At 37.3% G+C, this 23,201-nt stretch overlaps 17 protein-coding genes across 17 annotated transcripts; 9 read left to right on the forward strand and 8 right to left on the reverse strand.

The window, feature by feature from the left end:
* Positions 1 to 101: 101 nt before the first annotated feature.
* On the reverse strand, positions 102 to 1,718 carry ATP25 (Atp25p; the record flags this gene model as incomplete). Its single annotated transcript, XM_003673680.1, has 1 exon — positions 102 to 1,718. The coding sequence occupies one exon, from the start codon at positions 1,716 to 1,718 to the stop codon at positions 102 to 104; it is 1,617 nt and encodes a 538-aa protein (XP_003673728.1).
* Positions 1,719 to 1,976: 258 nt separating this feature from the next.
* STP1 (Stp1p) lies at positions 1,977 to 3,080 on the reverse strand (the record flags this gene model as incomplete). The annotated part of the gene is made up of 1 exon (XM_003673681.1): positions 1,977 to 3,080. The coding sequence occupies one exon, from the start codon at positions 3,078 to 3,080 to the stop codon at positions 1,977 to 1,979; it is 1,104 nt and encodes a 367-aa protein (XP_003673729.1).
* Positions 3,081 to 3,303: 223 nt separating this feature from the next.
* MRPL28 (mitochondrial 54S ribosomal protein mL40) lies at positions 3,304 to 3,816 on the reverse strand (the record flags this gene model as incomplete). The annotated part of the gene is made up of 1 exon (XM_003673682.1): positions 3,304 to 3,816. One exon carries the CDS (start codon positions 3,814 to 3,816, stop codon positions 3,304 to 3,306), a length of 513 nt encoding a protein of 170 aa, XP_003673730.1.
* A 209-nt stretch (positions 3,817 to 4,025) lies between these two features.
* On the forward strand, positions 4,026 to 4,427 carry NCAS0A07920 (uncharacterized protein; the record flags this gene model as incomplete). The annotated part of the gene is made up of 1 exon (XM_003673683.1): positions 4,026 to 4,427. One exon carries the CDS (start codon positions 4,026 to 4,028, stop codon positions 4,425 to 4,427), a length of 402 nt encoding a protein of 133 aa, XP_003673731.1.
* A 125-nt stretch (positions 4,428 to 4,552) lies between these two features.
* On the reverse strand, positions 4,553 to 5,536 carry TFB3 (TFIIH/NER complex subunit TFB3; the record flags this gene model as incomplete). Its single annotated transcript, XM_003673684.1, has 1 exon — positions 4,553 to 5,536. The coding sequence occupies one exon, from the start codon at positions 5,534 to 5,536 to the stop codon at positions 4,553 to 4,555; it is 984 nt and encodes a 327-aa protein (XP_003673732.1).
* A 133-nt stretch (positions 5,537 to 5,669) lies between these two features.
* On the reverse strand, positions 5,670 to 6,473 carry TRS31 (TRAPP subunit TRS31; the record flags this gene model as incomplete). Its single annotated transcript, XM_003673685.1, has 1 exon — positions 5,670 to 6,473. The coding sequence occupies one exon, from the start codon at positions 6,471 to 6,473 to the stop codon at positions 5,670 to 5,672; it is 804 nt and encodes a 267-aa protein (XP_003673733.1).
* A 226-nt stretch (positions 6,474 to 6,699) lies between these two features.
* Positions 6,700 to 7,110, reverse strand: RPL27B (60S ribosomal protein eL27; the record flags this gene model as incomplete). The annotated part of the gene is made up of 1 exon (XM_003673686.1): positions 6,700 to 7,110. One exon carries the CDS (start codon positions 7,108 to 7,110, stop codon positions 6,700 to 6,702), a length of 411 nt encoding a protein of 136 aa, XP_003673734.1.
* Positions 7,111 to 7,428: 318 nt separating this feature from the next.
* Positions 7,429 to 8,922, forward strand: UGO1 (mitofusin complex protein UGO1; the record flags this gene model as incomplete). Its single annotated transcript, XM_003673687.1, has 1 exon — positions 7,429 to 8,922. One exon carries the CDS (start codon positions 7,429 to 7,431, stop codon positions 8,920 to 8,922), a length of 1,494 nt encoding a protein of 497 aa, XP_003673735.1.
* Positions 8,923 to 8,998: 76 nt separating this feature from the next.
* Positions 8,999 to 9,295, reverse strand: SDC1 (Sdc1p; the record flags this gene model as incomplete). Its single annotated transcript, XM_003673688.1, has 1 exon — positions 8,999 to 9,295. One exon carries the CDS (start codon positions 9,293 to 9,295, stop codon positions 8,999 to 9,001), a length of 297 nt encoding a protein of 98 aa, XP_003673736.1.
* Positions 9,296 to 9,455: 160 nt separating this feature from the next.
* TLG1 (Tlg1p) lies at positions 9,456 to 10,115 on the forward strand (the record flags this gene model as incomplete). The annotated part of the gene is made up of 1 exon (XM_003673689.1): positions 9,456 to 10,115. The coding sequence occupies one exon, from the start codon at positions 9,456 to 9,458 to the stop codon at positions 10,113 to 10,115; it is 660 nt and encodes a 219-aa protein (XP_003673737.1).
* A 90-nt stretch (positions 10,116 to 10,205) lies between these two features.
* PKH3 (protein kinase PKH3) lies at positions 10,206 to 13,079 on the reverse strand (the record flags this gene model as incomplete). Its single annotated transcript, XM_003673690.1, has 1 exon — positions 10,206 to 13,079. The coding sequence occupies one exon, from the start codon at positions 13,077 to 13,079 to the stop codon at positions 10,206 to 10,208; it is 2,874 nt and encodes a 957-aa protein (XP_003673738.1).
* Positions 13,080 to 14,066: 987 nt separating this feature from the next.
* EXG2 (glucan exo-1,3-beta-glucosidase) lies at positions 14,067 to 15,749 on the forward strand (the record flags this gene model as incomplete). Its single annotated transcript, XM_003673691.1, has 1 exon — positions 14,067 to 15,749. The coding sequence occupies one exon, from the start codon at positions 14,067 to 14,069 to the stop codon at positions 15,747 to 15,749; it is 1,683 nt and encodes a 560-aa protein (XP_003673739.1).
* A 211-nt stretch (positions 15,750 to 15,960) lies between these two features.
* Positions 15,961 to 16,395, forward strand: SWM1 (Swm1p; the record flags this gene model as incomplete). The annotated part of the gene is made up of 1 exon (XM_003673692.1): positions 15,961 to 16,395. The coding sequence occupies one exon, from the start codon at positions 15,961 to 15,963 to the stop codon at positions 16,393 to 16,395; it is 435 nt and encodes a 144-aa protein (XP_003673740.1).
* A 402-nt stretch (positions 16,396 to 16,797) lies between these two features.
* YAP6 (Yap6p) lies at positions 16,798 to 17,514 on the forward strand (the record flags this gene model as incomplete). Its single annotated transcript, XM_003673693.1, has 1 exon — positions 16,798 to 17,514. One exon carries the CDS (start codon positions 16,798 to 16,800, stop codon positions 17,512 to 17,514), a length of 717 nt encoding a protein of 238 aa, XP_003673741.1.
* Positions 17,515 to 17,745: 231 nt separating this feature from the next.
* Positions 17,746 to 18,345, forward strand: NCAS0A08030 (bZIP transcription factor; the record flags this gene model as incomplete). Its single annotated transcript, XM_003673694.1, has 1 exon — positions 17,746 to 18,345. One exon carries the CDS (start codon positions 17,746 to 17,748, stop codon positions 18,343 to 18,345), a length of 600 nt encoding a protein of 199 aa, XP_003673742.1.
* A 231-nt stretch (positions 18,346 to 18,576) lies between these two features.
* On the forward strand, positions 18,577 to 20,955 carry HSP78 (chaperone ATPase HSP78; the record flags this gene model as incomplete). The annotated part of the gene is made up of 1 exon (XM_003673695.1): positions 18,577 to 20,955. The coding sequence occupies one exon, from the start codon at positions 18,577 to 18,579 to the stop codon at positions 20,953 to 20,955; it is 2,379 nt and encodes a 792-aa protein (XP_003673743.1).
* A 492-nt stretch (positions 20,956 to 21,447) lies between these two features.
* Positions 21,448 to 22,947, forward strand: RKM4 (ribosomal lysine N-methyltransferase; the record flags this gene model as incomplete). Its single annotated transcript, XM_003673696.1, has 1 exon — positions 21,448 to 22,947. The coding sequence occupies one exon, from the start codon at positions 21,448 to 21,450 to the stop codon at positions 22,945 to 22,947; it is 1,500 nt and encodes a 499-aa protein (XP_003673744.1).
* Between the last annotated feature and the right edge of the window lie 254 nt (positions 22,948 to 23,201).

Raw genomic sequence — 23,201 nt, forward strand, 5'->3', positions numbered from 1 at the left:
CGCTAAGATTTTTTTCAGACGTTCCCTTCGGTCAGTTCAAAAACAGGAATGCTAGTTAATGTATTTACATGAGCTGTTAAATGAATATATATATATATCTATCACTGCAACAAGTAATCTTTAAGTTCTTTGTAATAAGTGGCCTCTGGATCTATTGTCTTGAACAATCGATTTAACTGTTCTCTTGTGTTTTCGTTTATCAATGCTCCATATCGTTTTATATTCAGCAAATGATCCTCTATAATCAGTTTCTGCATCAATGGAGCCTCGCCTGAATCGACAATTAGCTCGATAAAGCGTGCCCAGGGTCTGTAATCAGTTTTAGGTTTAATGTTGGGAATTTGAACGTCCCAAAATTGGAATAACTTGTTCCAATCCCTGGAGTCAATTAATACCTTCACTATCGAGACTATAACATGAGAACTCAAATATTTAGGTGCTGTGGAGCAAATATGATCAACTACCTCGTGAAGGGCATCTAATTTCAAGGGTGGATTGTGTTCAACCATACTTTGCAACAACAAAGACATTACTTCAGTATTTGAAAGAATATTACTTTCCGCTGAAGTCTCTAGCGTGTTGAATAATTTCAAAGTATCTACAACAATCTTATTTCTCTTATCTAGAGCTTCTTTTGTCAAAATCTCCTGAGCAATTAATGTTCTGAGAAAAGGTACGAGATCTTTTTTACCAAGAATACACCCCATTGATTTCTTCAATAGAAAGTAGTCATTGATAAAATTGGTGCAGTCATAATTTATTGGATCTAAAGTGTTCAGTAACGTTAGGAATTTTAACCGAATAAGCCAATAACCATTAAGAGTGGAAAATTCATTCAATTTTGATGGGTCTCTCGGCCAATTATTATCAAAGAATGCTTTCCAATTAGTCACTGCCATTTTAGTTGGCAATGACAACTTAACTTTTGATAGTATCTCTGTAATTGCTTCTAATTTAAGTAATGAGTTCTGAGCGTGATATGCCTGTTGTAACCATTCATTAGCTTCTTCATATCGTTCTTGCAAAATCAAATCATTAATGTTAGTCGCAGTTGTCGAAAAATGCCTTCTCTGATAAGCCAACCTTCGCAACCCAGAAAGAATATCACCTTCTTCACCATTTCCATTCCTAGAATCCTCTCCCATTGGTTCCTCTTTCCTTTCATACAAATATTTTTCTTCATCTGGGGCCCACAATTCTTCCAAATTTAATTGTTGCCTCCTTTGTTCTGTAATCATATTAATAAATATACCATCGTCTGCTTTACAATGAATCATAACCCATGAGTCCTTATCACCCCTAGGATCATCGACAATTCTACTTCTCGAATTAATGTTCCTTCTCTCAAGCCGTCTTTGAGCCTTCCTAGTATCATTAGGATTAACAATACCCTCTTTTTGCAAAACATAATTAGGAAACTTATCTTTCAAAACTTTATTCAGTTCCACGAATGATTTAGAGCAATGCAAGGCAGATTTCCCCGTTGAAAGGATATAAAGACCCTTGTGTAGCGGACGTTGATCAAATATTTTAATGTCCGTCAGACCTAGGTTTTGCAATTCTGGGACAATAATGTCTTTGATGGAGTTCGGCGTGTTATGTGGGTACGTTATGGGTTCGAGTGTTTGCTTTTGTTCGAGGGGGGTCTTTATTAGATACCATGGCTTTATGGTCGAGTTAAAACGAATGGCCTGTTTCATGTTTCTCGCCACAAACATGATGTATATAATGGTTCTTTATGGGTTCTTTCCTATCTGTTGTCGTGTGTTCTTATAGTGTAATGATTGTTAAGGTCAGAATTTTAGACCATTCAAATTCCGATAGGCGATGTATGGTAATGACAAATTAGAGAATAGGTTAAGTTAAATTTGATTAAATTAAACTAAATTAAAAATCGTGTATAAATATATATTTACATGAAGAGTCCGGGTGTCTCTATCATTCGTTATTGCTGTGGGTGGGGTTCTGTGTTGATGCTAAAATTCAGAATGGAAAATACTATTATAAAGACTTAGATGATTTTTCGTCTCCCTCAAGTGGGTTTCGTTGATTTCTTCAGGATTAAACCGTATCATACTACTATGTTGTTGTTGTTGATGCGGTATGTTATCAGTAGCCGTATCTGTTTCCAATGGAGCTTGTTCAATATCTAATGGTTTTATCTTTGCCCTTTCTTTCAAACTAGACGATATCTTTGAAGCATGTTCCAGTGATTCTAATATACTGGCTGTTCTCAATAAACCTTCATTGGAGAGGATGCTAGAATTCCTTCCATTCTTGAATCTTCTAATGGAAGTTGGTTTAAGAGTGACATTATCACTTAATAATTTTTCAGGTTCCACCGCCTGATAATTTTTCATTGTTGGGACATATGGTTTATGAGATTGTAATTGTGATCGCATTTGCTGGTTTAGCTTTGTAGTATGGAATGATGGCCTATTTGAAGATGAGGATGAATAATTTGATGGTAACCCAGAACAGTCACCAGATTCAATGTGTAGTTCGACCCAATTTTCAAAATTGGTGAAAAATTCTCCACATTGAGCACAATGACCTTTAGATTTATTCCTCTCATGCGGCCTAATCCCTTTAGGGAACAAGATATGCCTTGCCTTCAAGTGAGTCTTGTATGTGTCTCTCCTACTAAACCCCCCAGAATTGTGACATCTTAATTCTGGTGGAGATTCTGTACTAAAGAAAGGGCAATGGTAGGCCTTTTCAACCGCATGTTTCTTTATATGACGTGTCAGGTATCCTTTTATCCTAAATTTGGCCTGACAGTAATGACATACGTATTCATTTATAGCGTTTGGTCTTGAGGTTGAGCTTGAAGTTGCATTTGAATTAGAATTAGAATTGGAGTTGGAATTGGAATTGGAATTGGAAATTTTAGATATGGTGTCTGGTTTAATTAAATCGGATTTTGGGAATAAGTCTCCATGAAGAGGGTGCATGCTGTCATCCTCTTCTTCTTCGTCATCCTCCATGTTATCGAAGTACGAGGAGTATTTATATTCCAATGGTTTGTCAATGGTGGCATTGGAGGAAGTAAGATCCTCCATATCAGAAGCGATGAGCATAGTATATTGGGTTGTTAGGTTCTTGAATGGAAGTTAGAGCACTTGCTGCATGCAACATGAATGGTAATAGTAATAAAGAATGAAACGAAGTATGTTATTGTCGAATCAGCGAAAAAAAAAATTTAGAGGGGGTCACCCGGTCCGGTGGTTAGGTAAGCAATACACGAAGATAAAGAGTATAAAAGAAGTCCAGTAGTGGCATAAATAGATGGCTAGTGGTCTATCAATTGTTCTTGGTGGTTGGTGATGTGTAATTATGGCACCAGACCTTGTCCTTATTTGGAGGGAAGTCTGTTGGGATTCTGTATTCGAGCGGGAACCTCCTCTCTTCTGTTGCCGTCGTGGTAGCCTCTGATGCCAACTTGAATAACACGGGATTCACTTCTTGTAACGTATTCATTGCGGTCTTTATACTCTTGAATTGTTTCTCCAACGTCTTACTCCTTCTGTTCCTTACATCCCTTTGATACTGTATCCAACAGTTCTCGATTGTTTGATGCTTGATAAGATCTTCAGGGCATAATTTCAACATCTTGGGTTGTTTCTTACGTGCAGAGAGTACACTCAATTGAGTAGTGACCCTTTGTACCTGTGGAGATACACCCGTGGTCCCAGATGACTTTGCAGTAGTTCTCTTGGTTCTCACAGAGGTCAACAGGAATGACGAAGCCGAGACAGAAGCAGGTCCCTTAATTGCTGGTCTAAACACGTTCATGATGGTGGAGTTGGATAGCATCGTTTTAGTTCTGGTTGCTGTTGATCTGTTGTTGTTGCTGTTGTGTAGTTGTGTTTTGTATGTAATCTTAGTGAGGAAATCGATGTTTCCTTTGCGCGCCAGTAAAGGGAAGCTGTCGTTTCTGTCACTGAACCTTTCCATGAATTACAAAGAACAGATTACTCTAGTTGGGAAGCTCCTAAAATGCTATCTCTTGGAAACTAATCTTCATGACCAATATGACATCCAACAATACCCCAAAAGACGTACAGAAAAACGAGGCACCGCAACAACTGTTCAGTCCTGTTGGACACCCAGAAGATGGAATGATGCCACCCGCTGACCCTCCATCCTACGAAGAAACCATTAGAGGTGACGAAGTATTTAGAGTGGCAGATAGGGGGGAGCACAGAGTTCTTCACTCTCTTCTTTTTGGTGGAGGTCCCGGTAGTCATTCAACCTCAACATTACATTTCGAGTTGACTCCAACACCCAGTAATACAAGTACTACTAGCAACACTTATAATCATATTAATGGGAAGAAAAAGGGAAACCAACAATTCCCGGGGAACCGATTTCTAACCTATTTTTCAAGTAACTCTTCTCGTTCTTCCCCATCTTCCTCTGATTAATCAGCTTTACCTCTATTCCATAATCTCTTTTAGTATTTCCTTTTCTGCTTCTTTGATTTATTCGTTTCTCATTTCAATGCTGTTATATCATTCATTACATAGAGTTTCTAAATAATATTCATAAGTTAAAGTTCGTCTGAAATAATGCATCCTAGACCCATAAATGCTTCAGTAAGGACTCTTTCATAAACATAATCCGTTCTAAACCCTGATGCCACAAACTCTTTCCTATTCTCTAAATCTTTGATGAATGGATCACTATACAATTTTTCATCCAATTTAAATCTGGGTATAGTATTTCTATCACCATTAAACGGCGTAAACGGTATAGATGATTCCATTTCCTTTTGTTTCCTTAACAGCATTAAATTCTGGTTACTATTAGGATTTGAGGAGGCAAAATATGGATTGTTCTTCAGCACTCTGTTTAGTTCATCCAGTTTCCTTCTAGCACTGGATTTCTTTAACTTTACAGTGTTCTTAACACCTTCAATAACCTCCTCCGCATCATTAGATTGCGAAAGTCTATTTATAATCTCCTTTTTAGCCCATTCCTTGTTAGATCTGTCTTCCTCCTCTATTTGTCTCTCCAACATTCTTTTCTTTAACTTCATCTCTTTTTCAAATTTATTCCTTTGTTCGAAATTTTCTAAATCTTTCTTATTCCTTTCAATGTTGTTCAGGATTAACTGTTTATTTAACTCCTCATAACTCCGCAACTTCTCCTCTGTTTCCACCACATCGATTCCATGATCTAGATTATATATAATATCTTCCACTTGCTCCAAATATTTATTATATTTATCCAAATCGTTGTCAAAATCATCCAAAGTTTTATTGAACACATTAAACACACGTTTCCTAATATCCACTTCCTTCTCCACAGCAACATCATCAAACACTTGTGTCTTAAACTTATTCTTTCTTAGAATCTTATCACAACCCTTATATGGGCAAGGAGCAGGACCCAAAGAGAATATACGATCCACACAATTCTCACAAATCTTATGATAGCATTCCGGATTCACCAAAAATTTTACATCGGGTGAAAGGTATCTATCTGTCTTACAGATGGGGCATGTGTCCCTATTATCATCATATTGGTTCATCTTGCTATGGTTGTTCTGTTCACTTTCAAGATGATGAATAACTGAATAATCCATTCCATTTATATAATTTGTAAAAATTAGCGAAGGGTGGAAGATTACGTAATTTATAAAAGATAGTAATAGTATAGTCATATTAAAACCTTAACGATTCCCTCTCCAGCACTTGTTCATCAAATTTAATCAGATATATAACTCTTTCATCAAACCCATCCACGGGCATCAAATGAGGGCTTACTGAACAGGGGAATCCGCCGTTAAGCAGGAACCCCTGTATCATTCCACACACGAAGAAATGACAAGAATTGAGAAACTTAGAACTCTGTGGGATGAATTGTGTCAATTGTGGTTCGTTATCTACAATCATATATTCATTGTTACGCTCGGAAGACTTCACTAGGTCGTCTGAGACGTGATGGAAGAGATATGACCAAAGGGTACCATGGATGAATTGAAGGATATCTAAGATTTTCAAATCACGACGTCTCATCTTCGTTATATGTTTGGCTAGATCGGCATTGGTACTTGATTCTTCCTCTCTCTTTCTTATAGCATCGGGTGTGTTTGTTGAGTTGGAGTTGGCTTGATCTGTAAGTGGTGCGGATGATGAGAATAGGATGGATGATCGTGTTGGGATCGATGTGAGAGAGGCCGGTAGTGAAGCTCTGAAGTTTAGTAGTTCTAGTAATCTTAAGCCAATGGATTGCCCGTATCTGGATAGTTTTAATTCGAATTCAGACATGGTGGAGCTGGATTGATGTAGATAGTTTATCATTTCTTGAAATAAGAACGTCATTGCCGATAGTGAGATTTCATTCTTCTTGTAAATCAGTGATCTTTGGTATAATAAATCGTCATAATGCGTCCCAGTATTGGACGTTGATCTGGTAGATGATTGGGCATCTATGCTGCTGGTTTGAATGATCTTTTGATGCGGCATTGCTCGTATGCTTTGTCTGTCTTTCCACTGTATCTAATCAGTTTCAAAATTTCAAAATTTCAAAATAATTCCTTATATTTTTTTTCTTGATATTGTATTGTAACGTTATGTACTTTATTTATTTAAGACACTAATATTATTAAATTAAATTAAAGAGGATATGATAATGAGAGACGAGGGGTGATGATTGAAATGAGTATGCAAAATTATTCCGGTCATCCTTGACTTAGAATCTCAATTTAGAGAAAAACCATTGGTTCTTCCCAGCTTGATGTCTTTCTTCCAAAGCCTTCTTAATAACTTTCTTAGCCTCTTCACGTTGAGAAGGTTGTTCCATAGTTTCCTTGGAAACGGCGTTCTTAAAGGATTCCACATCTAGGGTATATCTAGTTGGCAACAAATGGTTATAGTTGATCACTTTAACAAAAGGCTTAATCTTGGTTCTCTTAGCAACCTTCTTGGCACCGTGCTTCTTGGTAACCTTCAATGGGTATCTTTCAATACCTGCCACTATAGCGTGTGGGAAGTTGTGAGATTTGGTACCTTCATCATGGGCGTTGACGATGACTACCTTCTTACCGGCGTAACGACCACGGATAACGACTGCGACTTTGCCTGCTTTCAAGAACTTGGCCATTGTTGTATAGTATGGTATTGTTTAAGTACTTTTCTGTGAGTCAACTATTAAATAACTCAATGAATCAATTAATGGATTGATGTACTAAATAGCTAGCTTACTATACCATCTCTTTGTCTGACAGAAAAAGATGAAATGGAAAAAAAAGACGGCGCGAGAAAAGCGCGTTTTACAAAAATTGAAAAAATAGATTTTGGTATTTGAATAATGTTTGGGTGTAAATGGTGTCTGGGTGACACAGTCTTGGAAATTTGAATGTAGACTGGATAAATAACAACAGATGAGTTAGTGGAACTATATCTGATTACATCGTTCCATATGTACCATTCAGAAAGAGAAAGGAACATAGCAGCAGAGAAAATGGATACCAACGATACTAGTACCAGTACAGGATCCATAATACAGTCCGGTGCACAAACAGCAATTTCGAGGGCCCAAACAAGACCTTACTACGACCCAAATTCATTCAATATCGGTCTTGCCTATTCTTCAGTATTTAATCCAGAAAAGGGTGTCATCGATAATAATGGGTTCTCGATTGCCTCCAAATTATCCATTGTCAAGAAAAACTCAAATTCAGGTTCAAATGTGAAGGACTTATTTGTTAAGGGGAGAAGAAGTAGCAGTGGTGGCACCGATGGCCGACAAGGTGCCATATTATGGGATGATTTTATAAATTTTAATAAATGGGAAAGGACAATAAAACAAATAGTGAGAAACTTGTTTAATGTTTATTTTAATCATTTCATTCAGCAACCTTTTGAAGTCGCCAAAATCATAATGCAAGTCATCGATCCATCCATCCCCCCATCGTCGTCTTCTACAAAACCTATTACGATGAGTGACAATGAAGATGACATCTCAGAAACAGAAGATATCGATTATTTCCCTGTCAAGAAAGTGGAAAGTTCAATTGATAATGAAGGTGAAAATCAAACAGTCGTCCCCTCAGATCATACAGCTATAATAATTAACCCCAATTTAATATCTCCTGCATCTCTTAAGACAATGGATATATTAAACGTACTAATAGATAAAGAAGGCCTAAAGGGTTTATGGAGAGCAAATCATACTACATTCATCTTGAATTTCTTAGGAGTCTCTATAAATTCATGGCTTGTCAGTTTACTGTCATCGCTCGTTTCAAATTACTTTTTTTCATCTCCTCATTCATCCATTTCAACATCTTTACCATTGGCTTTACCCATTACATCATCATTTAAAAGCCTAATACTAATTAATTTAACCGCAGCCATTTTGACAAATTTGGTATTAATACCAATGGATCTTATTAAGTTAAGATTGATTGTAACTTCAACAATGGAAAGCTCCAATAAGAGAAGAAGTTTAAGACGTTTAATTACAAAATGGTCATGGAGAAATGACGGACCCAATTTACCAATTTCAATATGGTTTAATTCAATATTAAAATCAATAGTTACTGTGACATTTGGTACTAATTTTGATATTCTAATTTACTCTAAATTTAATTTGGATAAATTCACAAATTGGAAGATTTTCTATTCCTTCAAGTTTATATCAAAATGTGTGGAATTGTTTATTAAATTACCCATAGAGACGATACTTCGTAGAAGTCAATTAAATTATCTACTAAATTATCAAAATAATTTACAAATTCAGGAAGCAGAACAAAACCAATCGCTTATCATCAAACCCAACTTGTCTACAAATTTTTCAAAACAATTATGGAACGGTTGGAAAATCAGTCTCATTAGTTTGTGTTGTGGATACGGCTTTAGAATGTTAAATAAAATTGACGACGATTTAAAACTGGAACTGGAAAAGTTCTAGATATGACCAACACATTATTACCTATGTAATTGTCTGTAAATATTATTTCAATTCAGAAACCATTCAATCATTCTTATTATTTATTCCCTTTATTTCTTTCACTTTGTTCAATCAAATATTCTCCCAGTACACGTAAGGGATCAGCTGGTTTGGTCAATGCAATCATTCTCATCCCAGATAACAAAAATGGCGTCACCTCTGAATTCAAATACTTCCTTGTTTGAGTTCCTCCAATGGTCTCACTAATATTTATAGCTTTTAGATCTGGTCCTCTTTCCTCCTCTTGTTTTACCTCTTCTTGAGGTACTCTTTCCTCTGGTTTCACTTCTGTCTGAGGTACGCTGTCCTCCTGCTTCACAGTAGTTTCATCCATTAGCTGCTCTTCCTCTACTGTCTACTCTACTCGAGTATACACCTACCTAACATTTACATTAACACGTCGCGATATTTTTTTTCAGGTAATAAATATTATTTAATGCCAATACTAACCAACATTGTACCACCCTTCGAAAAAAAAAATTCAACAAACCAAGATGGAAATCGACCCCTTTGACCAAGTATTAAATGACACCAAGGAACAGCTAGAAAGGCTATCGCATTTCTTTACCACACACACTTCAAATGATGAAGCTGATGAAATAAAAGAAATCATAAATGAAGTGGATGAAACTTTAATTGACCTGGATAGGTCACTGGTCGTCATGAAACGTGATAGTTCCGAGACCACTGTCATACAAGAAAGGGAAACTGCCGTACAAGAGTTGAAGAACGAATTGAAAAGCATTAAAGATCAAATTAAAAAGAAATCAGAAGCCGTGAATACAACTACAGGTGATGGATTAAATGGTGTGGATGATTTCTTGAATGAAGATGATGTTGAACTGGATGGTGGAAAGGCAAACCCATTTCAAGATCAAATGCTGAGAGAACAAGATGTTCATCTAGATAATATACATGAAACGATGCAAAATTTACATGTACAAGCACAGACAATGGGTCAAGAATTACAAGATCAGGGTCAATTATTAGATGAAATGGATGAAGGAATGGATACTGTCGTGAATAAATTAGCTCGTGGCAGGAGGCAGTTGGAATGGGTATATGAAAAAAATAAAGAAAGATATAACGATTGCTGTATAGGGTTGCTTATTATTATTTTGATTGTCCTACTAGTATTAGCATTCATAGCGTAAAGAGCCATTAACACATACATAAATAAATAAACTATTTAACTTAATGCAACTTTTAATGCGTGGAGTTTGTTCATAGATAAATAAAATAATCTATTTATTTAGTGCTTCATCTTTCCTACGTTGCTGTAAATTCTTAAACGCTGCAGAAGCACCACTACTAGCAACATTAGGTTCAGAAAGGTTCCTGGTTTTGCCTTGATTTAAAGTATGTATCACCTCATATCGGCTACTACTAACAACCATATTACTGGGCATTTGGTATTTTTTATTGTACGTTAATTGTGGTGATAATGGCTTATGTGATAATACGGGAGATGTTGGTTGAGACGTACTTCGAGAGTGTCCCTGTCCCGGTGCTTGAACTCGCAAAGTTGGAGGTATCATATAATGAGGATGTTTTATTCTGGATGATGTCGAAACCTGAGCGGTAGGAACTGTTCTATCTTTTGTTGCAATAGGTGTTACTCTCTTGCTTACTAAAGATTGTTGTTTACCTTTCATTATATTGTTAGTGTTATTATTATTCAGATTCTTTGATGGTGGTACAAATCCGTTGTTCTTAGCAACTGTCGTCTCAGAAGTATTAGTCGCGGGAAAAGTATCAGAAGTAAGTTGTGCTTGTGGTACTTCTTTCTTCGTGGGAAAAGTTGAAGTAGCTATTTTCAGAGTTGTCGTAGAGTTTGTTTTATATGAGGCATTATTAGTTTTCTCATTGCTAATCGTAACAGTACTGTCAAGCCCTTTTGGTATCTTACTTTTCTCTGCGGGGGGTGATAACTTTATACCTTTAACTTTATCAACGACCCTCTTTTCGTCTTCTTCAATCAATTGACGAGCTTTAAAGAAACAGTCTACCCAACCCTTTTCTCGATTAACCACTAAAGGATCATATGAAGTTTGCGATGGTGGCGAAATTGAAGATAGTATAGGAATGGATGGTAATGAAATGAACCAAAGTTTTTTCCTATACCTTTCCAATATGAGAAATCCCTTTCTTGCCAGTTCGTCAAATTCAAAATCATACATTGATAAATCTGAATCTGCCACATTAACCATTAATTCTGAATTTTTTGATGCTGTTGGTGAAGTTGGGGAGTTATTTTTCACATATGATAAATCACCATTCTTACCTAGCATTAGAATGCAAGGGAGTGTATTTACAGATTTTAAAGATGTTTTGTATTTGGAAACTAGAGAGGTGATTAAATCGTTATCAATTTGAGAATAACTATCCAGACACATTGCAGGACCATCAGCTTTGAATGGGATAGTATAAATGTAGACATAATCTTGCTTTAGAACACTCTCATTTGTAATGTTTATCACGCTATCCTTCGCCAGTTTTCTGTTTTTGTTAATGTCGGCGTTGTTCAAATATTTATCGAGAGTAGACATGGAAACAGATGTTGATATGGGACTTCTATTGGATGAATGTGGGAAAAAGGGCGGTACTGGTGGTGTTGATGGTATAATATGATCTTGTGTTTGATTTTCCGATATCCCATTGTTATTCATCATGAGTGTAGGACCCATTTTGTTCTTAGTAGGTGATTGTTTATACTCCGTCGGTATTTGATCAATAACTTGTTCTAATGTTAAATTGGATGAAGTGTTAGGATATGATGGTGGTGAAGATTGAGAATGTTGTCGTAGTATCTGTGTTGGTGGTGGTGGTGGTGGGTTTGTAATGAAGTTTGAAGAAGACAGTTCGGTGTCGATACTTAGCCCCTCTGTATCTGTTATGTCGATATTTGTGAGGACATGATTATTATTGTTGTTATTAGATGATATACCAAGTTTTTTTCTCCATTCCACTATGCTACTTGTCGTATTTGGAATCTTTGTTGGTTTCTTTCTTTTCTGTTTGGTGATGGGAATATTTCTAATTGAAGTATCAATTACGTGCAATTGCCTACTTGGAAGTAAGTGTTGATGTGCACTGGATCTTGGTGTGGTTGATGTTGATATGGTATTAATCGTAGATGGTATTGAATATTCAGGAATGGAAACTGATGCAGACGAAGTGGATGAAGAGGATGACGATGAATTGACTGGGGTTGGTAATTGAAGCTGCCAAATTCCCTTCCATATGGTATTTCTATCATTCCAGTTGACAGTGGCAAACCAAGGATCTTGTTTGATTTTTTTCAAAGATAATCTATCCTTGGGTTCCAACACCAATATTTTCCTAACTAGGTTAATGATTAATGGGTTTATGTTGTTCAAGAATTTATTATTATGAATATTCGTGCTACTCCAGGGGTAATCTAGTGCTACGATTTTCTCGAACGTTTTCAATTCATTTTCTCCTCTAAATGGGGGAGATCCCGTAACAAATTGGAAGATCATACAACCCAAAGCCCAAACATCAGAACTAAATGAGCATTGATTATGAAGTAATAATTCCGGTGATACGTATTCAGCTGTTCCAACAAATGAAGAACTTGATTTATTTGCATCATTATTCCCCGCTGTTGTTGTATATGCGGCACCAAAATCTGTAATCATCAATTTCCCATCTCTATCCAGGAGGACATTTTCTGGTTTTAAATCTCTATGAATGACACCTTGAGAGTGTATAAATTCTAAAGTATCCACCAATTGTACAGTGAAATGTTTTGACCAAACTTCACTAAAAGTTTTCATCTTATGCAATAGACTTAAAAGTTCGCCACCTGGTAAATAGTCCAATACGTAATATAGATTCTCTTCATCGTGGAAAGTGTAATATAATTTAACGATACCTGGATGATGAGCCTTTGCCAATAAATTCAATGTATTTTTCTCAATGGTTACGTATTTCACTTTAGACTCTTTGATGATGTGAGCTTTAGAACATACTTTTATGGCAAATATTCTCTTTGTGTTTCTTTTATCTATTGCTTTGTAGACTGTGGAGTATGAACCATGTCCTAGTTCTTCTTTGAAGATAAAATCATGGGGTGAGCGTTTTCTAGACGACATATGTCATTAGAAGTAATAACCAGTTTATAGGAATAATAATGGAAAGAGGGAAAGAGTAAAATTAAAAAGGACCTTGATATGAAATGATTTGAAGGTCGCTATGACAATAAATGGTAAAAAATTAAGGAACAGGATGAAATGATTGTAATGGATCCTGTTGAAGCGAGAACGGTAAAATGTGTTGGAAGAAGGAAGTAGACCAAAAGTGAAATCAGATCTGAAAGAAATGATAACCACGGATTGAATTGAATTGAATGCGTGTATGACTGTGAGTCTGTAATGCAGTTGTTAATTTAGTTATACTATTTGATTAATTTCAATCAGGAATTCTTTCAACTCCTACATAGTGAAAGAAGATGATTTCCCTAAAATACCCTGCATTGAGAAAGTTAGGGCTTGGCAAAAAGGACTGCGCGCGCTAGACCTAGGGTTGCGATTTTTTTTGATGGTGACAGAAATGAACAAGTGTTAAACAATCTTTTGATGGCGATACCCTTTTTATGGGTGTTTGAATTGGATTGGTTTTATTATTTGAATGAGTTGTCCCTTCCGCAAAGAGATTTTCCCTCGAGCGAGCAAATTCTTGTACTGGGAGAATTTTTAAGAAAGATTTGTAGATTACAAATTGTAAACAACTTGGTTGCCTATTTTACTAGTCTTAAACGTTGAAAAGAAAGAATGGTACGAATGTTTTGCACGTACATACGTATGCTTATGAAAGCAAATCCATACGTAGATCATTTTCGCGACGCGTTGATTCTTTTGTTTACGTGCGTACGGAACGAAAACGAAAAACGAAAAGACGTCATGAAAAATGGAGGAAGAAAAAAAAAAGTCTCGAGGCAGAAAAAAATTATTTAAAAATTAATTTAGATTAGAATAGATTAGATTAGTAAACACATAGGATTCAGCAATTCTCCCAAGAATAATAGACTCTTTAAATCATTGCATTGCATATACGTAAGGTTCCCTCACGTTAAAGAAAAGATGAAATTTATCTACACCTTGTTGTTCATCACCATCACATATATCACACAAACGATCCATGCACTAAGTGCCTCCGAGCTTTCGCATTTGAAGTTAAAGATCCGTAATGTGTCCGCACCAACGACGTCATCATTAATTGAAGATCACATCAAGGGTATCACTATTGGTGGTTGGTTAGTGACGGAACCATACATCACGCCGTCACTGTATAACAATGCCACGAGCATGAACCGGGGGAACATCTCCATTGTGGATGAATACACGCTTTGTTTCGCGTTAGGGTATAATAAATCACTTTCGATACTAAGTGAGCATTTCGAAACGTGGATTACTGAAGATGATTTCCAAGAGATTAGTGAATCGGGGTTCAATTTGGTTAGGTTACCCATTGGGTATTGGGCATGGAAAGTGGATCATGCTAGTGGTTTGTATGTGGAGAACATTACGTACTCTGATCCATATGTGAGTGAAGGTTTACAATTAGGTTATTTGAAGAAGGCGATTGGATGGGCTGAGAAGTATGGATTAAAAGTTTGGATTGATTTGCATGGACTTCCTGGATCTCAGAATGGGTTTGATAATTCCGGTGAGAGAATCCTGAGGAGTAATCTTGGTTGGTTAAATGAGGCGCATACGAAAAAATTGACATTGGCCATCTGGTCGAAGATGTTCAAAGAGTTTATTGGATACAGTGATTCTATTGTTGGTATGGAAATTGTCAATGAGCCGTTGAGTACTAAGATCGGCATTGATGATATCACAGAGGCATATTATGAAGCGTTTGATTTGTTCAAGTTTCGTCAAAGGAAATCCAATGACAGTGTTGTGGCAGACAATATGACGTTTGTCATTCACGATGCGTTTGAACCGATTGGATATTGGAATTTACAATTCAATCCGCAATATGTGAATGTGTCGAGTCAATATTACAATCTGACGAACATTACATATAATTCGCAAGATATTTCAGTGGATCATCATCATTATGAAGTGTTCACTGAATCACAATTACAAGAGAGTCAATACCAACGATTAATCAATATTATCAATTATGGAGATTCCATTTACGGAAGTGAGTTGTCCTCACATGGTGCCGTTGTGGGTGAATGGTCCGGTGCGCTTACCGATTGTGCCACTTGGGTCAATGGTATAGGTATTGGATCTCGATATGACGGTACATATTACGATAACATGACTATGTACAGTTCCAACGATGATTCGGTCATTGGGGCGTGCACCTCGCAGGATGATATCAGTTCGTGGAGTCAGGAGTACAAGGAACATGTGAGACAATTCATTGAAGCGCAATTAGCTACGTATTCGTCGAGGACGAGTGGGTGGATCTTTTGGAATTGGAAGACGGAGAGTGCTGGGGAATGGGATTTCTTGAAATTACGTGATGCTGGGCTATTCCCGACACCATTTGATAATTACACATATTTCGGCAGTGATGGGTCTATGAATTCGCAAGTTTCGCAGTCGTTATCGTTGTTAGCGTACCCTACCTCCAGTGGTGTTTCCAGTGGTGACGATAACCCGAAGACTAAGAATGTGGGTGTGAGAAGATCGACACCAGTGTTTGCGATGGGGAACAAGAAGAGTGACGTTTCCATTAGCAGGACACTGAGTCATGGGATGCTTATATTTCTGGGCACCCTGTTAGCGCTTTGTATTTTCATATAGATAGATATAGCACAAAACGTCATCGCGTTATAATTGTTGTTGAACGGTGACGAAACAACCGGGGCCGGAGTTAAATACCGGAGCCGGCCCGTGGGGCATGATGTCTTGGTTTTTTTGTTTGTTTTTTTTGCTAATACGAAAGCTACAAAAAAATTAAGCTTTCCATTGCAAAAGAAACTATGTTAGGACCGACCGCAATAGCACCGAGGCCATGAGTAACAATTCGTCGTACAGAGATTCGTACTTCCAGTACCAGCACTTAGTTTTATCGCACCACATTCTGTACAATGAGTGGGACCTGGACGAGTTTCTGGCGCTGGACGAGCAAGAGGCGATAAAGAGGGGAGATTCTGCCAACACGGACGGGGAGCTGGAGGGCAGCAGCAGCAGCAACAATAAGGGGAACGTGATGCAGCACGTCAATGACGACACGTACTGGGATTCGTTCGACGAAGAGGCAGATTGGGCGGTGTTCAGCAAGGCCCAGTTAGACACCAGGGGCATGGCGACGTTTCAGGCGCCCACGGCGGACGCGGTGACACCGCCCGTGACGGGCTCCATCTTCGACGGGCGCACGCTGCAGCAGGCGCGGGCGCGTGTGATTGGCTGGCACGAGGCGGGCAGGGGCAGCCGTGCGTCGTGCTAGACGGCTGGTGCGGTTATTGTCCATTGTGCTGTGGCGTTGACGCAGTGTTGTGGAATGGTGATACTATTCTGGGCGGTGCATGGAGAATTTTGAAGTGCTCGATGGCCGATCAGGGCAAACGAGCGCCATGACTTAGATGGCACCACAGGCCAGCTCAGCTCAGCTCTCGTCGTTGGAGTAACAAACAGCTGCCATCCGCCGATATAATTCAATCGGACCACCGAGGGACAAACAGATCTAGATGGGCCCTTGCAAGGAACTGAATAGTCACAGATCAAAATAGATAACCTTGCTTGTGCAGTTTCTTATCTTATTTAAGCAACCGCTTATTTTCCTCTCGAGAGCTTGCTCATCTTACAACTTGAGAACCAAAGACAAAAACAAAAACAAAAACAAGAAAATATGCTATCGACAAACTATAATCTTCCACCTTTGCGCACTACCCATCAAGCAAAAGCATCGAAGCAAAATTATGCGATGCCAAACGTTTTGACCTCAACTAATCCTATCAAATATCTACAACAGAATTCATTCAATGAACATTCTACGCCAAATTACATAACTACTGCTGCTCCACCAGCCATATTCGCATCAACATACCATCCTCAACAAGTACCTTTCTTATTCACATCACCAATTCATCAACATCAACAACCAACTCAACTTTCAAATATCAACTATGCTGGTCCCATCAACCTACCGTCCCCTTTAACTAGTGATCAATTAAGGATGATTCCACGTCCAAGAACCCACTCCTTAGGTACCGCTTCTTCTGCTTCTGCTTCGATTGACCCACAACGGAATAGTCTCCCTGCTCTCATCAATTCATCCGAAATGATGAATCTAAGTAACTTAACTCACCCTGTTCAACAACAACAACAACCTACTCAAAAGACGACAAAAAATGGTACCAAATCCATCACGAGAAAACCCATAAGCACTGCAAAGAGAGCAGCCCAAAATAGAAACGCTCAAAAGGCATTCAGACAACGTAAGGAAAGATACATAAAGATCCTAGAACTAAAATCAATAAAATACGATGAATTGGTAAGAGAAAATACATGTCTTAGAGAGCAAATGGACGCCCTAAGGAATCAATTGCAAAATATAAGAAACTAGTCTAATACACTCTACATAATTCTGTAATACAATAAAAAAAAATATTCCTTCTCAACACAAATGAAAATATTCCTTCTCAACACAAATGAAAATATCGCTTCCCTTGCACGCACGGAAACAGCACACCACAAGAAAATTATAAAAACAAACAAGTTCAAAAAAATTGAAATACATCAACAAAACAAATGATTACCTAAGCCAACTACCCAACACAATCTAATCAAGTAATCAATGAGTGACGAAGTGAAATTGGAAGAGTATGGTCGTGCCACAAGTCGTGCGCAATCCCTAGATGACTCCTCCTCTGTTTCCTCCTCCTTGAAGAGGAGAAGAGTGGACATGGGGGATGATGACGACGATGATGATGACGACGACGACGATGAGGAGGAACAAGATAAGGAATCTATACCGATTCAAAGTATATTGAACTCGGAGAACGCTATGGCTCATCTAGTGGCTGCTAATAATGCTGCTGCTGCTGCTGCGGCCGCTGCTGCTGCCGGTGTCGATTTGAATGACGTTCGTGATATTGCCCGTGGTATGAACCATAATAATAACAACAACAACAACAATGATAACAATAGTAGTAACAATAACAATAATAGCACTAGCAATAATAACATACATCCTACTACGGGGAAACCCTTGAGGAACACCAAGAGGGCTGCACAGAACAGAAATGCACAAAAGGCATACAGAGAACGTAGAGACAAGAGAATTAAAGAATTGGAAGATATCGCTGCTCAATTCGAAATATTGAAGCAGGAAAACTTGGTGTTGAGAGACCAAGTAGAGTCCTTGAAGAGGAAGCTAGCTGAGCAAACCCAATGAATAAATTAATAAATATGTGCTTAAAACAAAACATATATATGTAAGTATAACTATGAATAAATAATAAACCTGTTGTTGTTAACCCGCCCACTTTTTGAGATTTTAGCGCGAAGACGGAATATCATTATACCGTACGATAGATGGATAATACAATAGGTGGGATTATATAAGGGGTGAACAATTTTTTTTTTCAAAGGAAGTACAGTGCAAGATAGTCACAACTATAACAAAATGCTAAGACAGTGCAAACAGCCTAACTTGCAAAGAAACCTTCTAAGGTCCCTTAGAACGACCATCCCTAAGAGATCTCTTATAACGCCATCGATCTCATTAACGAATGTCAATGCAAGGACCAGAAGTAACAACAATATTTTGTCATGGAACGCAAAACCTTTGGTTCTTCATAGATCATACGTGGAAATGAGAATGAACCCTAATCAAGGTGGTGAACCTCAAAAACCACCTTTAGAACAATTCGGTACAAATTTAACCGCCTTGGCCAGAGCTGGGAAATTGGATCCCGTCATTGGAAGAGATGATGAAATTGCAAGAGCCATTCAAATATTATCAAGAAGAACAAAGAATAACCCAGTGTTGATCGGAAGAGCTGGTGTGGGGAAGACAAGTTTAATTGACGGGTTAGCTCAAAGAATAGTCGCAGGTGAAGTACCTGAATCATTAAAGGATAAAGAATTAATTACTTTAGATTTAGGGTCTTTGATCGCAGGGGCTAAATATAGAGGTGAATTTGAAGAAAGATTAAAGAGTGTCCTAGATGACATCGACAAAGCTCAGGGGAAAGTCATTATCTTTATTGATGAAGTTCATATGTTATTGGGTCTCGGTAAGACTGATGGTAGTATGGATGCTTCCAATATTTTAAAACCAAAATTGGCCAAAGGTTTGAGGTGTATATCAGCTACCACTTTAGATGAATTCAAAATAATTGAAAAGGATCCAGCATTAACAAGAAGATTTCAACCAATCTTGTTAAATGAACCTTCTGTTTCAGATACTATTTCCATATTGAGAGGTTTAAAGGAAAGATATGAAGTTCATCATGGGGTAAGAATTACTGATACGGCATTGGTATCTGCAGCTTCCCTATCTAATAGATACATTACAGATAGATTCTTACCCGATAAGGCCATCGACTTGGTTGATGAAGCTTGTGCGGTATTACGTTTACAACATGAATCAAAACCGGATGAAATTCAGAAATTGGATCGTGCCATTATGAAGATACAAATCGAATTGGAATCCCTAAAGAAGGAAACAGATCCTGTTTCCGTCGAAAGAAGAGAAGATCTAGAAAAGGAATTGAACTTGAAAAATGATGAATTAAGTAGACTTACAAAGATTTGGGAAGCTGAGAAGGCTGAAATTGAATCAATAAAAACAGCAAAGGCTGATTTGGAAAGAGCAAGGATTGAGTTGGAAAAATGTCAAAGAGAAGGTGATTATACAAAAGCTTCAGAACTGCGTTATTCAAGAATACCTGAATTAGAAAGAAAGGTCAAATTGAGTGAAAATAAATCAGATCCTGATAAAGTTAATTTATTGCATGATTCAGTCACTTCAGATGACATTTCTAAAGTTGTTGCTAAGATGACAGGTATTCCCACTGAAACAGTCCTAAAAGGTGATAAAGATCGTTTATTATACATGGAAGATTCTTTGAAAGAACGTGTGGTTGGACAAGACGATGCTATCACTACCATTGCTGATGCTGTGAGATTACAAAGAGCTGGGTTGACAAGTGAAAAGAGACCAATTGCCAGTTTTATGTTCCTTGGTCCAACAGGTACGGGGAAAACAGAATTGACAAAGGCTTTGGCTGAATTCTTATTCGATGATGAATCAAACGTAATCAGGTTTGATATGTCTGAATTCCAAGAGAAGCATACAGTGTCTCGTCTAATTGGGGCACCTCCAGGATATGTTCTTAGTGAATCTGGTGGACAATTGACAGAGGCTGTGAGACGTAAACCTTACGCTGTTGTTTTGTTTGATGAATTCGAAAAAGCACATCCGGATGTGAGTAAATTGTTGCTTCAAGTCCTTGATGAAGGGCAATTGACAGATTCATTAGGTCATCACGTTGATTTCCGTAATACAATTATCGTCATGACATCTAATATTGGACAAGATATTTTATTATCTGACACTAAGATGGGTGATGACGGTATTATTGATCCAGCAACAAAACAAAGAGTCATTGATGCAATGAAAAAATCATACCCACCGGAGTTTATTAATCGTATTGATGATATCTTAGTCTTTAACAGGCTATCGAAAGTAGTCTTAAGGTCCATTGTAGATATCAGAATTAAGGAAATTCAAGAAAGAATAAATGACAAGAGAATGACTTTGAAATTATCAGATGAAGCTAAGGATTGGTTGACTGAACATGGTTATGATCCATTATATGGTGCAAGACCATTGAATAGATTAATTCATAAAGAAATTTTAAATTTAATGGCTACATATTTATTAAAGGGTCAACTAAGGAATGGTGAGACTGTGGAAGTTGTGGTGGAAAATTCAAAACTGGTTGTGAAACCAAACCATGAAGAAGGAGAAGTTATAGAAGACGAGAAGGAAAAATAAAAACAGAGATAAAAACAGAAAAAGAATTTTATTAAAATAGAAGGCTTGTAGATAAATAATTATTTCAATATACATATATACGTTACTTAAAATTCAAAATAAAATGGGAAAACATGTGAAAAACAAAATTTTATCAAAATTAAATTTAGATATTGTTTTTAATAATTTATATTTAACAATTTATTTTCATGGATGACTTTGGGCTATGAAATTTATATCTAAAAATTATAAAAAAATCACAGTTATTTTACAATTCAAGGTTACAATAAAAAATATTCCCTTATATTATGACTTTTGGAATGAAACTAATAAATTTAAAGGACGTTTTCCATTCAACTGCATTATGCCAAATAATGCACTCCACGAAGAAATATCCGCACAACGCCGAACGTTAAAATTTTTGAATTCAGTTTGGTCATCTTGATGAATATATCAAAAATATCATAAAAGGAAAACTCCCAAAATTATCATTGAAGAGTATCATACCCAACGATGACTGTAGACGCATTCTTGAAAAATACTGAGAATTTTCACAGTTGGTTAACCAATTCAGTGGGCTACAAACTCTCACCAAAGATCAAGATTGCAGATGGAAGAGATACTAACCAAGGAAGATTTATATTAGCTACCGAGGATATCAAGACCGACGAGCTGTTATTCGAGATTCCAAGAGAGAGCATACTAAATGTACTAACTTCTAGTTTAGTAAGTGAATATCCTGCCTGGGAAAACATCTTGCTCGATGGTGACGTGGGACATTGGGAAGGTTTAATTATTTGTATGCTGTTTGAGATTAAGGTTAAAAAGAATATGAGCAAGTGGGCACCATATTTTGATGTGTTACCTGAAAGCACTGATTTGAATTCATTGATGTATTGGACTGCTGAAGAATTGGAAGCGCTGAAGCCGTCATTGGTGTTGGATCGTATTGGGAACGATGGTGCCCACCAGATGCATGAAAAGGTAATGGAATTAATCCGAACTTTTGAGAAGGATCACTCGGTCGATTTATCTTTTGGAACTATTACATGGGAAGATTTCCTATACGTTGCGAGTATCATAATGTCATATTCATTTGACGTTGAACTCCCTCCGACCTCAGCTGACGAAAACGAAGAGGACGATGAGGTAGAAGAGGATGTGGAACAAACTGTTAGAAATGAAGGCTCTTTGAAATCAATGATTCCGTTAGCAGATACTTTAAATTCTGATACCAATAAATGTAATGCTCACTTAATATATGATGAAGACTCCTTGAAGATGCGTGCAATTTCAAATATCAAAGCTGGAGAACAGGTCTACAACATTTACGGTAACCACCCAAATGCTGAAATTTTGAGAAGGTACGGATATGTCGAATGGGAAGGATCTAAATATGATTTTGGGGAACTTCCGCTGGAAGTTATCATTGAAACGTTACATGAGCAATATGACATACCGATAGAAAAGATCCGCAAAATTTTAAAAATATTTCAAACGGATGAAGCCATATTAGAGTTAGTTGATGATGAAGATATTATTGTGGATGCATACGATTGTTATGTAGATGGGGAATTGGGACCAGAGGTTGTTGTTTTACTGCAAATATTTTGCATCCTGCTACAAACCCCTAATCTAAAAAAAATTCTCAAATCCTCAATGGTTAAGTTGTTACAAAGGGTTACGAAGAAATGTTTACAACTTATCGAACGTGGTCTCATCACAGAACAGTGTTTAATCTTGTGGGAAAAGTGTATTAGGAAAAGATTGTTGTCCTATAACCATGTAACACCCGTTTCTGCTTCTATGCAATTTACCGGGGATACTCATGAATTGAGATTGAAAATGGCTTCGAAAGTGCTGGATACTGAGATGAAATCCTTGAATAACTGTCTCCTCTCGCTCGAGAAACAATACAAGACACTTCCCGATGAGAAGTTGCTAACCAATATCTTAAAAAGAAACGCAGAAGCGGACGATGAACCTAAGAATAGGAAAAAGCCCAGGCGTTAATATACAACTATAGACCATATAAAGTTGATGTAACATTAAATACAGTTTATCTAATTGAACCAATTCTCAACTAATTAGCGACGCGGGAAAATCAAAATATTGTTTCTTGACGTTTCTTCATTGTTAAAATATAGGGTCCACTCTCACGAGATAAACGTACACCATCACTGAATACTACTCGGTTCAATAGTTAGTGCTGACAAAAAAGTGGGATAACTTCAGTAGAATTTACTCAAGGATTGTGTAAGGGACAC

This window comes from Naumovozyma castellii, chromosome 1 (genome assembly GCF_000237345.1).
Source record: "Naumovozyma castellii chromosome 1, complete genome".
Lineage (NCBI taxonomy): Eukaryota > Fungi > Ascomycota > Saccharomycetes > Saccharomycetales > Saccharomycetaceae > Naumovozyma > Naumovozyma castellii.